General features: G+C 36.3%; 1 protein-coding gene across 1 annotated transcript in view; it reads left to right on the top strand.

Moving 5' to 3' along the window:
- Window positions 1-8,714, top strand: part of LOC134731891 (kinase suppressor of Ras 1-like) — a 56,365-nt gene extending 47,651 nt beyond the window's left edge. Inside the window, exon 2 of the mRNA XM_063613332.1 lies at window positions 8,085-8,714. Coding sequence (XP_063469402.1) covers window positions 8,085-8,133 — 49 coding nt within the window. The 3' untranslated portion in view covers window positions 8,134-8,714. The remainder of the gene's footprint in view (window positions 1-8,084) is intronic.
- Window positions 8,715-13,133: the final 4,419 nt, after the last annotated feature.

The following is a 13,133-nucleotide window of genomic DNA, read 5'->3' as shown; positions in this document are numbered from 1 at the left end:
GGCTTAGGGGGATGTTTCCAAGGATGGCTCTTGGTCTCCTGTAAAACAGGCTACTGAAAAGAATGGTGGGGTACACTGGAAAGACATGTTGGGTATGCTGAGATCAGTGGTAAATGTTACAGCAGCAGAGAGACTACACTACCACAGACAGTTAAAAGGTATAGGAAATGATTACAGCCTTTTAAGAAGAAATATGGAATTTAACTGAAAAATAATCACACCATTCCAGACATATCCTAAGCACAGATTTGAGAGGCTCTCAGAATGTCTAACCCAGACTAGGTTTCAGACTCTGTCAAGATAAAACCACATTATAAAGATTGTGACATGTAGCTTTTTCTTATTGTAAAAAATCTCAACCAAGGAATACAATGTGTACAAAATATCAGGACAACATGGTCCAATCAAAAAAATTAAAAAAATACAGAAAGCCATCATAAAACATGGAGATGTATAAATTAATTTTAAAAATTCAAAATAACCTGAATAATGCTTGAAAAATCAGGAAAACGAAATTATCAACAAAAAGTTATAAAATAAACAAATTGTGGAGATGAAAATTACAGAAGAAATAATGACTGGGAAATTCTCAAATGTAAGAAAAAGGGATGTAGAAAATCAAGAAACTCAACAAACTCCAACTACAATACACACAAAAAAATTCATAACAAGACACATATACGAGAGAAGATTTAAAAAGTCAGACAAGCTGAGACTCTTGAGAGCAAGAGAAAAGTGATGTGTCATTTGTAAGTGTGCTCCTATGACCACTGAATTTGTCCATGGAAACCCTGCAGACCAGAAGGGAATTGTGAGATATGGTCAAACTGCTAAAAAATATAGCTTTCAAGCAATGCTAAGATAACTTGCAAAACTGTCCTACAAAATGAAAAATATAATAACCTTCCTAGAAAACCAAATGATGAAAAGCATATCAGCACTATACCTGCCTTATAAGAAGTAATGAAAGGAATCAATTTCACTGAAAAAAAATGATGCTAGAAAACAACACATAATTACATAAAAACACATAATTATCTAGAAAATATGTGCACATACACAAAAATAAAATTCTGTAGCATTAGCATACTGATGTTGGAAACAGTTTTAATTATTCTCTAAAATTTTAAAGATAAAAGCATAAAAATAATCATAGATATCTGTCAGTGGGTATACAACATAAGATAAAATTGATATCTGTAACATAAATTTGAGGGCAAATATAATAGGGAAAAATTTTGTATGCAACTCAAGTTACATTTTTACCAGATTAAAATATTCTGTTTTAACTTTAAGTTTTATATAATTGCCAAGGTATACACAGAGAAAATGCCTATATAAATACACAAAAGAAAATAATAAAGCAGTGAAAGCATATCAACACAAATATCAAAAAGAAACAAAGGAAAACACAGAGAAGAGAAAGCTAAAGAAACCAAAACAATAAAATGGCAATAGTACTTCCTTTTCACAAATTTGTTTAAATAGTAATTAAATAAACTTCTAAATCAAAAGGCATACACCAAATGAAAAGAGCTATGAAAATAATTTAGAGGCCTGGTGTGATGGTTCACACCTATAATCCCAGCACTTTGGGAAGCCAAGGCAGGTGGATCACAAGGTCAAGAGATTGATCCCACCCTGGCCAACATGGTGAAACCTCATCTCTACGAAAAATACAAAAATTAGCTGGGTGTTTTGGTGTGTGCCTGTAGTCTCAGCTACTAGGGAGGCTGAGGCAGAAGAATTGCTTGAACCTGGAAGGCAGAAGTTTCAGTGAGCCGAGATTGTGCCACTGCACTCCAGCCTGGTGACAGAGTGAGACTCTATCTCAAAATAATAATAATAATAATAATTATTATTATTATTATTTAGAAGCCAAATCTAATTTTGTTTGTCTATAAGAGTCACTTTATATCTAACGGTGAAAAGAGGCTAAAAGCTAAAACTGGCAGGATAGAAGTAATTATCCTCTGTAAATACTGACCAAATGAGATCAGGAGAGCTCAAGATTATATTACATGAAATATATCTTAAGTCAAAAATTATCATATTTTATAAAATATACTTTAGGTTAAAAGTTCCAAGAGACAAAAAAGGACATTAAACAATAAGAAAGGGGTTCATTCACTAGAAACCTATGACAAATGTGTGTATACATATATTTGTGTGTGTGGGGGGGGTGGGTGTGTGTCTCACATTATGGTTATATATAAGCAAATATTAACAGAATTGAAGCAATAGATCGGTAAAAGCATATTTCAATGTCTCTCTTTCAGTAATGAATGATAAAATACGAATAAATATTGATAGGAGGGCAGAGGACTTGAAAGCAGTTTCAGAAAATTATGCCTTATGGAGTATAGAAATCATACCTCAATGACATTAGGTTACATGTCCCTCTCAACAGCTCATAAAAATTCTCTTGAACAGAGCACTTGTTAGGCCACAAAAGAAGTCAAAAAAATTTTTAAATTGAAATTTTACAGATGTATAACCAAAATGGAATGAAAGTGTAAGTCAATGACTGGAAGAAAAGTGAAAAATTCACACATATATGGCAACAATCACTTGAGCATTCTCTTCTTCAAAAGTTGGAATAATTAATATTGTGAAAATGCCCACACTGCCCAATGTGATCTACAGGTTCAATGCAATTCCTTCTAAAATTCTAATTTCATTTTTGTAGGAATAGAAACAGCAACCAAAAAGTCATATAGAATTTCAAGGCACAATTTTTAAAGACCAACCATCTTTAAAAATAGGAACTGTGTTGGGGGTATCACAGTTCCTGATTTGAAAACACATGATAAAGCTATAGTAATTAAAACAGTTTAGTATGGGCATAAAGGTGAATGAATAACTAGACCAATAAAATATAATGCACCACAAATATAAACTCTCACATATACGGCCACATGAAGTGTTATTTATTAATGAATTCTAATAGATGAGAGCAACCCAAAGTTCCCTTAGCAAATGAATGGATAAATATAATATGGAATATAAAAATAATGGCATATTACTCAGTTTTTAAAAAGCAGAAAATATTCTAAAACCTATAACAAATGGCATTATGCAAAACGAAATAAGACAGCCACAAAAAGACAGAGACTGCATTAATCCATTTATAGGAGATATCTAAAGGAGTTAGACACAGAGAAAGCAGTAGTATTTGTAGAGGGCCAGGCAGTGGGGGAAATGGGTAGTACTTTAACGTGTATTGAGATTTAGTTTTGCAAGATGAAAACATTCTAGAGATATGTTGCATAATAATATGAATTTACTTGGCATAATTAACTGAATATTTAAAAATATTTCAGATTGTAAATTTCAAGTTATGTGTTTTTGATGATTAGAAATAAATAATAATACCTAAAGGAGATACAGAGCTATGATGCTTTTAAAAAAATTATCTTCAAATCACAGGTGTTTCTCCCACACAAAAATAATGTAAGTTGATCAATAGATATTGAAATTAAGATGATTTCTATGACTACTCATCTGGGCAGCATAAAACTACCACTGACAACCAAACAACAGAATATAAAAGTCATAAACAATACAGGGGGAATATTTATACAAGCAAATAAACACAGAGACAATTATATTGGGAACAGACACATGGCTGACTCATATTTGACTTTTGCCCCACACTGTCTTAAAGTGTAGAGCTGAATATTGCCTTACAAAATGATAATATAAAATGGCTGGGCATGATGGCTCATGCCTATAATCCCAGCACTTTGGGAGGCCTAGATGGTAGGATCCCCTGAGGACAGGAGTTCAAGACGAGCCTGGCCAAAGTAGTGAAACACAGTCTCTACTAAAAAAATAAAAATTGGCCGGGCATGGTGGCTCACGCCTGTAATCCCAGCACTTTGGGAGGCCAAGGCAGGCAGATCACCTGAGGTCAGGAGTTTGAGACCAACCTGACCATCATGGAGAAACACTGCCTCTACTAAAAATAAAAAATTAGCTTGGTGTGGTGGCAGGTGCCTGTAATCCCAGCTACTCAGGAGGCCAAGGCAGGAGAATTGCTTGAATCTGGGAGGCAGAGGTTGTGGTGAGCCGAGATTGCACCATTGCGTGCCAACCTAGGCAACAAGAGTGAAATTCCCTCTCAAAAAAAAAAAAAAAAATTAGCCGGGCATGATGGTGCACACCTGAAATCCCAGCTACTTGGGAAGCTGAGGCAGGAGAATCACTTGAACCCAGGAGGTAGAGTTTGCTGTGAGCTGAGATCACATCACAGCACTGCAGCCTGGGTGAGAGAGTGAGATTCAATCTCAAAAAAAAATTTTAAAATGAAAACTAAAACCAATTACCTGATGTCAAAAAGCATACTGTAACATACAAGACACAGAAATACGAAATTGAAAAACAAAATTAAACATGAAATTTGATGCTAATCAGATACCAGTAAGTAGAAAAATATACTCATGAAAGGACTCCTAGAAGGATAACGTAGGAAAAAAATAGTACAAAGGTTATTTGAAGAAGAAAGAGGCCAAGAATTTCTCATATTTGAATGTGATGAAAATAAAAACACTATCAACCAAGAATACCTGATCTAGAAAGTTACTTCAAAAATAAGGGAAAAATAAAGACTTTGCAAAATAAACAAAAAGTAAGGGTGCTCATCACTGCCAGTACACTCCTACAAGAAATGGAAAACTGTGCCACGCCTAGTGGCTCATGACTATAATCCCAGAGATTTGGAAGGACAATATAGGAGAATTGCTTGAAGCCAGGAGTTCATGACCAGTCTGGGCAATATAATGAGACCTTGCCTTTAAAAAATACTAGAAAGAGTCCATTATGTTGAAAATCAAAATGATGCTGCACAATATCATAAACCCATATTCAAAATATAAAGCTCTTCATTAAATGTAAATATATAAACAGATACAGAATTGTTTACTATCATAAGGATCGTGCATAAAACTGTTAAAATTCTGCTATAGAATCTGAAAAAATATATAAATTTGTATAAATCTGTTACTAGATATCCAATATAAAATAACTTGCGAATTTAATAACAAACTAAAGGATGTAAAGAGCTTCAGTATTCATATTCAATTGAATTTGTTATGAGATCAAAATATATTGTTGTAACATAAACATGTTTTATGTAATCTCCATTATTCAAGGTGCTCACAAAGAAAATATGCCTAGAAAGTATGCAAAATAAAATGAGAAAATAATCAAAGCATGTCACTGAAAAACAACTGAACAAAAATGAAGGCACTCAAACAGGAGATGAGGGAAAACCTATCTACAAGGAAAAGAGAAAACAATAAGAACCAAAATAGTAGTAGTATATTCATTTCTTTAAGAAATTGTTTCAATAGAAACAGTTTAAACTACTTAAAGAAATAAAATGGCTAAACAAACAAGATTATAAAATACACAATCTACAAGAGACTCACTTTAAACAGTCAACAGGCTGTAAGTAGAATTTTAAAAATCCATACAAATAGTAACCACAAATGGGTCAGGTGGTCATAATTATATTAGAGAAAATACACTTTAAGTTAAAAACCAGAACAAGAGGCAAAGTCTGATATTATATAATGGTAAAATGAGTCTACTTACTAGGAATTTGTAACTGTTATAACTATCTATATGTATATGTAACTATAAAATCAGGCTTCCAAATATATGAAGCAAATATTGACAGACATGAAACAAGAAATATACAACAACACAGTAACTGCAGACATCAAGATCACACTTTCAGTAATGAATAGAAAAATCAGAATAGAAAGTATAAAACTAAACATACTCTACAACATATTCTTGCTCAAGGGTCAAATAACTTTATTTTGTTAAGATGTCAGTATAACCCACAGTGGTGAACAAATTCAAAATAATCACAATGAAAATCCAAATGTTACATTGTTTTGTAGAAGTTTATTTTAAAATTTATTTTAAAATTTGATCAGAAAATATAACTAAAGGAGAGAAATTCTGATCAGGTAGAAGATAAATAAAAGAAAACATGGATAACATTATAGATTCTATTAGTCCATTTTGCATAACTGTAAATGAATACCTGAGATGGAGTAATTTATAAAGAGGTTGATTTGGCTTATAGTTCTGCATACTATAAAAGAAGCATGGTGACAGCATCTGCTTTTGGTGACGGCCTCAGTAGCCTTAGAATCATGGTAGAAGGCAAAGGAGGACCAAACATTTCACATGGTGAAAGAGGGAGCATGTGTGAGGCGGACGTGCCGAATGCCCTTAAACAACTGGCTCTCATGGGAACAACTAGCTCTCATGGGAACTAATAGAGTGAGAACTCACTTATTACCAAGGGGATGGTGCCAATTCATTCATGAGGTTTTCTCTCCCATGACGCAAACACCTCACACCAGACCCCACCTCTAACACTGGGGATCACATTTCAACCGAGATGTGGAGAGGACAAACATCCAAACCCTATCATAGACCAATCAGACTTAACAGAAATGTACAGAACTCTCCAGTCAAAAGCAACAGAATACAACATATCCTTCATTGCACCTGGTACATTCTGGTAAGGCACATAACAAGTCTTATTAAACTTGAGACCAAAATCATACAATGTATGTCTTCTGACCAAAATGGAATGAAACTACAAGAATGAAGCTACAAAAAGAAAAGCAATGTGCTACTGAAACAAAGAGAGATAAATGATGCTGAAAACTGAATATCTACACTGAAAAACTTAAGTTGGATTATTTCCTTGTACTATATACAAAAAAAAGTTTTTAAAAAAATAGCTAAACTTAAAAATATACAAATAATATAACTCTTAGAAGAAAATACAGGGGTAAGATATGACATTGGTCTTGGTACTGGTTTCTTGGATGTGACATCAAATTCATGAGCAACACAGAACAGAAAAATTGAATTACATTAAACTTCAGATTTTCTGCACATCTAAGAAAACATTTAGTGGAGTAACAATGTCACTTAAGAAATGGGTGAAAATATTTGCAAACCACATGTGATGGGAGTTAATATCCAGCATAAATAATTCTTAAAAATCAACAAAAGTTGAATAACTTGATTTAAAAATAGACAAAAGATTCAACTGACATTTCTTCAAAAAAGATATAAAAATGGCAAAAATCATTAGAAGGGATACTTAAAATTACTAATTTATAGATAAATGCAAAGCAAAATCACCTCACAGCCAATAGATTGGCCATTATAAATTTAAAAAGAAATATCAAATTTGTTGAGGATGTGAAGAAATTAAAACCCATGTGAACTTTTGGAAAAATAATGTAGCTCTCATAAAAAATATTACGAATGTTTCTCAAAATATTAAAAAGGAAAACATCAAATAATCCAGCAATCCCACTTATGAATCTATATCCAAAGCATTCAATACCTGACCTGGAAAACTTTTGAACATACACGTTTGTTGTATCATTATTCACAAAAAGCAAAAGGCAGAAGCAATCTCTATGTCCCTGGAAAAACACATTTTTAAAAGTGCTGTATACACACAATGGAATATTATTCACTGTTAAAAAAGGATATCTTGTCACATTTTAAAATAAACTTTGAAAATATACTGTCAACTGAAACAAGCCAGTAACAAAGTCATTAATACTAACTGATTTCACTTATAAGAGGTATCCTGGCTGGGCGCGGTGGCTCACGCTTGTAATCCCAGCACTTTGGGAGGCCGAGGCTGGCGGATCACGAGGTCAGGAGATCGAGACCATGGTGAAACCCCGTCTCTACCAAAATTACAAAAAATTAGCCGGGCGTGGTGGCAGGCGCCTGTAGTCCCAGCTACTCGGAGAGGCTGAGGCAGGAGAATGGCGTGAACCCGGGAGGCGGAGCTTGCAGTGAGCTGAGATTTCGCCACTGCACTCCAGCCTGGGCGACAGAGCGAGACTCCATCTCAAAAAAAAAAAAAAAAAAAAAAAGAGGTATCTTAAGTAGTCAAACTCAGAAACAGGAGGTGGAAGGGTGTTTGTCCAGGCTGGAGATAGGGTAAAATGGGCAGTTGTTACTTAACATGTATTGAGTTTTAGTTTTGCAAGATGTATAAAGACTAACAGCTGATCTCTCCGCAGAAAGTCTACAAGCCAGAAGAGAGTGGGGACCAATATTCAACATCCTTAAAGAAAAGAATTTTCAACCCAGAATTTCATAGCCAGCCAAACTAGGCTTCATAAGTGAAGGAGAAATAAAATACTTTACAGACAAGCAAATGCTGAGAGATTTTGTCACCACCAGGCCTGCCCTAAAAGAGCTCCTGAAGGAAGCACTAAACATGGAAAGGAACAACCAGTACCAGCCACTGCAAAATCATGCCAAATTGTAAAGACCATCAAGGCTAGGAAGAAACTGCATCAACTAACGAGCAAAATAACCAGCTAACATCATAATGACAGGATCAAATTCACACATAACAATATTAACTTTAAATGTAAATAGGATAATGCTCCAATTAAAAGACACAGACTGGCAAATTGGATAAAGAGTCAAGACCCATCAGTGTGCTGTATTCAGGAAACCCATCTCACATGCAGAGACACACATAGACTCAAAATAAAGGGATGGAGGAAGATCTATCAAGCAAATGGAAAACAAAAAAAGGCAGGGGTTGCAATCCTAGTCTCTGATAAAATAGACTTTAAACCAACAAAGATCAAAAGAGACAAAGAAGGCCATTACATAATGGTAAAGGGATCAATTCAACAAGAAGCGCTAACTATCCTAAATATATACGCACCCAACATAGGAGCACCCAGATTCATAAAGCAAGTCCTGAGTGACCTACAAAGGGACTTAAACTCCCACACAATAATAATGGGGAATTTGTTAAAATCCCCACTGTCAACATTAGACAGATCAACGAGACAGAAAGTTAACAAGGATATCCAGGAATTGAACTCAGCTCTGCACAAAGTGGACCTAATAGACATCTACAGAATTCTCCACCCCAAATCAACAGAATATACATTTTTTTCAGCACCACACCACACCTATTCCAAAATTGACCACATAGTTGGAAGTACAGCTCTCCTCAGCAAAGGTAAAAGAACAGAAATTATAACAAACTGTCTCTCAGACCACAGTGCAATCGAACTAGAACTCAGGATTAAGAAACTCACTCAAAAGGGCTCATCTACATGGAAACTGGACAACCTTCTCCTGAATGACTACTGGGTCCATAATGAAATGAAGGCAGAAATAAAGATGTTCTTTGAAACCAACGAGAACAAAGACACAACATACCAGAATCTCTGGGACACGTTCAAAGCAGTGTGTAGAGGAAAATTTATAGCACTAAATGCCCACAAGAGAAAGCAGGAAAGATCCAAAATTGACACCCTAACATCACAATTAAAAGAACTAGAAAAGCAAGAGCAAACACATTCAAAAGCTAGCAGAAGGCTAGAAATAACTAAAATCAGAGCGGAACTGAAGGAAATAGAGACACAAAAAACTCTTCAAAAAATTAATGAATCCAGGAGCTGGTTTTTTGAAAAGATCAACAAAATTGATAGACCGCTAGCAAGACTAATAAAGAAGAAAAGAGAGAAGAATCAAATAGATGCAATAAAAAATGAAAAAGGGGATATCACCACCGATCCCACAGAAATACAATCTACCATCAGAGAACACTACAAACACCTTTACGCAAATAAACTAGAAAATCTAGAAGAAATGGATAAATTCCTCGACAAATACACCCTCCCAAGACTAAACCAGGAAGAAGCTGAATCTCTGAATAGACCAATAACAGGCTCTGAAATTGTGGCAATAATCAATAGGTTACCAACCAAAAAGAGTCCAGGACCTGATGGATTCACAGCCAAATTCTACCAGAGGTACAAAGAGGGAACTGGTACCATTTCTTCTGAAACAATTCCAATCGATAGAAAAAGAGGGAATCCTCCCTAACACATTTTATGAGGCCAGCATCGTCCTGATACCAAAGCCTGGCAGAGACATAACCAAAAAAGACAATTTCAGACCAATATCCTTGATGAACATTGATGCAAAAATCCTCAATAAAATACTGGCAAACCGAATCCAGCAGCACATCGAAAAGCTTATCCACCATGATCAAGTGGGCTTTTCCCTGGGATGCAAGGCTGGTTCAACATATGCAAATCAATAAATGTAATCCAGCATATAAACAGAACCAAAGACAAAAACCACATGATTATCTCAATAGATGCAGAAAAGGCCTTTGACAAAATTCAACAACCCTTCATGCTAAAAACTCTCAATAAATTAGGTATTGATGGGACGTATCTCGAAATAATAAGAGCTATCTATGACAAACCCACAGCCAATATCATACTGAATGGGCAAAAACTGGAAGCATTCCCTTTGAAAACTGGCACAAGAGAGGGATGCCCTCTCTCATCACTCCTATTCAACACAGTGCTGGAATTTCTGGCCAGGGCAATCAGGCAGGAGAAGGAAATAAAGGGTATTCAATTAGGAAAAGAGGAAATCAAATTGTCCCTGTTTGCAGATGACATGATTGTATATCTAGAAAACCCCATCATCTCAGCCCAAAATCTCCTTAAGCTGATTAGCAACTTCAGCAAAGTCTCAGGATACAAAATCAATGTAGAAAAATCACAAGCATTCTTGTTCACCAATCACAGACAAACAGAGAGCCAAATCATGAGTGAACTCCCATTCACAGTTGCTTCAAAGAGAATCAAATACCTAGGAATCCAACTTACAAGGGATGTGAAGGACCTCTTCAAGGAGAACTACAAGCCACTGCCCAATGAAATAAAAGAGGATACAAACAAACGGAAGAACATTCCATGCTCATGGGTTGGAAGAATCAATATCGTGAAAATGGCCATACTGCCCAAGGTAATTTATAGATTCAATGCCATCCCCATCAAGCTACCAATGACTTTCTTCACAGAATTGGAAAAAACTACTTAAAGTTCATATGGAACCAAAAAAGAGCCCGCATCGCCAAGTCAATCCTAAGCCAAAAGAACAAAGCTGGAGGCATCACGCTACCTGACTTCAAACTATACTACAAGGCTACAGTAACCAAAACAGCATGGTACTGGTACCACAACAGAGACATAGATCAATGGAACAGAACAGAGCCCTCAGAAATAATGCTACATATCTACAACTATCTGATCTTTGACAAAACTGACAAAAACAAGAAATGGGGAAAGGATTCCCTATTTAATAAATGGTGCTGGGAAAACTGGCTAGCCATATGTAGAAAGCTGAAACTGGATCCCTTCTTTACACCTTATACAAAAATTAATTCAAGATGGATTAAAGACTTACATGTTAGACCTAAAACCATAAAAACCCTAGAAGAAAGCCTAGGCAATACCTTTCAGAACATAGGCATGGGAAAGGACTTCATGTCTAAAACACCAAAAGCAATGGCAACAAAAGCCAAATTCGACAAATGGGATCTAATTAAACTAAAGAGCTTCTGCACAGCAAAAGAAACTACCATCAGAGTGAACAGGCAACCTACAGAATGGGAGAAAATTTTTGCAGCCTACTCATCTGACAAAGGGCTAATATCCAGAATCTACAATGAACTCAAACAAATTTACAAGAAAAAAACAAAGAATCCCGTCAAAAAGTGGGCGAAGGACATGAACAGACACTTGTCAAAAGAAGACATTTATGCAGCCAAAAAACACATGAAAAAATGCTCATCATCACTGGCCATCAGAGAAATGCAAATCAAAACCACAATGAGATACCATCTCACACCAGTTAGAATGGCCATCATTAAAAAGTCAGGAAACAACAGGTGCTGGAGAGGATGTGGAGAAATAGGAACACTTTTACCCTGTTGGTGGGACTGTAAACTAGTTCAACCATTGTGGAAGTCAGTGTGGTGATTCCTCAGGGATCTAGAACTAGAAATACCATTTGACCCAGCCATCCCATTACTGGGTATATACCCAAAGGACTATAAATCATGCTGCTATAAAGACACACGCACACGTATGTTTATTGCGGCACTATTCACAATAGCAAAGACTTGGAACCAACCCAAATGTCCAACAACGATAGACTGGATTAAGAAAATGTGGCACATATACACCATGGAATACTATGCAGCCATAAAAAATGATGAGTTCATGTCCTTTGTAGGGACATGGATGAAACTGGAAAACATCATTCTCAGTAAACTATCGCAAGGACAAAAAACAAAACACTGCATGTTCTCACTCATAGGCGGGAATTGAACAATGAGAACTCATGGACACAGGAATGGGAACATCACACTCCGGGGACTGTTGTGGGTTGGGGGAAGGGGGGAGGGACAGCATTAAGAGATATACCTAATGCTAAATGACGAGTTAATGGGTGCAGCAAACCAACACAGCACATGGATACATATGTAACAAACCTGCACATTGTGCACATGTACCCTAAAACCTAAAGTATAATAATTAAAAAATAAAAACTGAAGTTTAAATAAGTGAGCAAATTCGTTCAAGGTGGCAAAACTAGGTAGTGGCAGTGCTGATTGCGACACAGACGTGTCTGACTCACGTGAAGTCAGGCTATCTAATAACTGAGAGATCCTCCCATCCTGCTCACTGAAGTGCTCAATGACCACCCTCCCAGGACACGTGGCACTGTGCATCAGTGGGTGAACAACCCAGCTGCATTTTACTTTGCAGGTTCTTGCACCATCTTATTAGGATGGGTTTTCCTTGTCCTTTGAGATACTTTTTTTTTCCTTTCAGAAATCTGAGAGAATCCAGAGGGCAGGAATCATTTTTCTCTTTTCCCCTCCAATCCAGCACCTGACTGGCTGACCAACAAAATGTGTCTCAAGAAACGGAAGCTGGGATCAGTGAAGACAAACTAAATGTCCCAAGGGGTTAGCTTTTTAGAGGCATCATATATATATACCAGGAGACTCCTCTCAACCCCAGGACCTCCACCTGCTCCCTTGAGAGACTGCACTCCATAATGCCCAGGCTGTTCTCTGCAAGGAAATAACCCAGGGGCTGATATGCACTACACACTCCAGCAGACATAGCCATGATGAGTATCTTGGGTCATCCCCAGATAGTACTGAAGCCCAGAACCAGGAAAAGACAGAAGGGGCCCAAGGACACATCAACCTGTAAAGTTTCCAA

The sequence above is a fragment of the Symphalangus syndactylus genome, chromosome 19, assembly GCF_028878055.3.
Source record: "Symphalangus syndactylus isolate Jambi chromosome 19, NHGRI_mSymSyn1-v2.1_pri, whole genome shotgun sequence".
NCBI lineage: Eukaryota > Metazoa > Chordata > Mammalia > Primates > Hylobatidae > Symphalangus > Symphalangus syndactylus.
The sequence above is the reverse complement of the archived record's forward strand: the minus strand, read 5'-3'. Positions and strand labels throughout refer to the sequence as shown.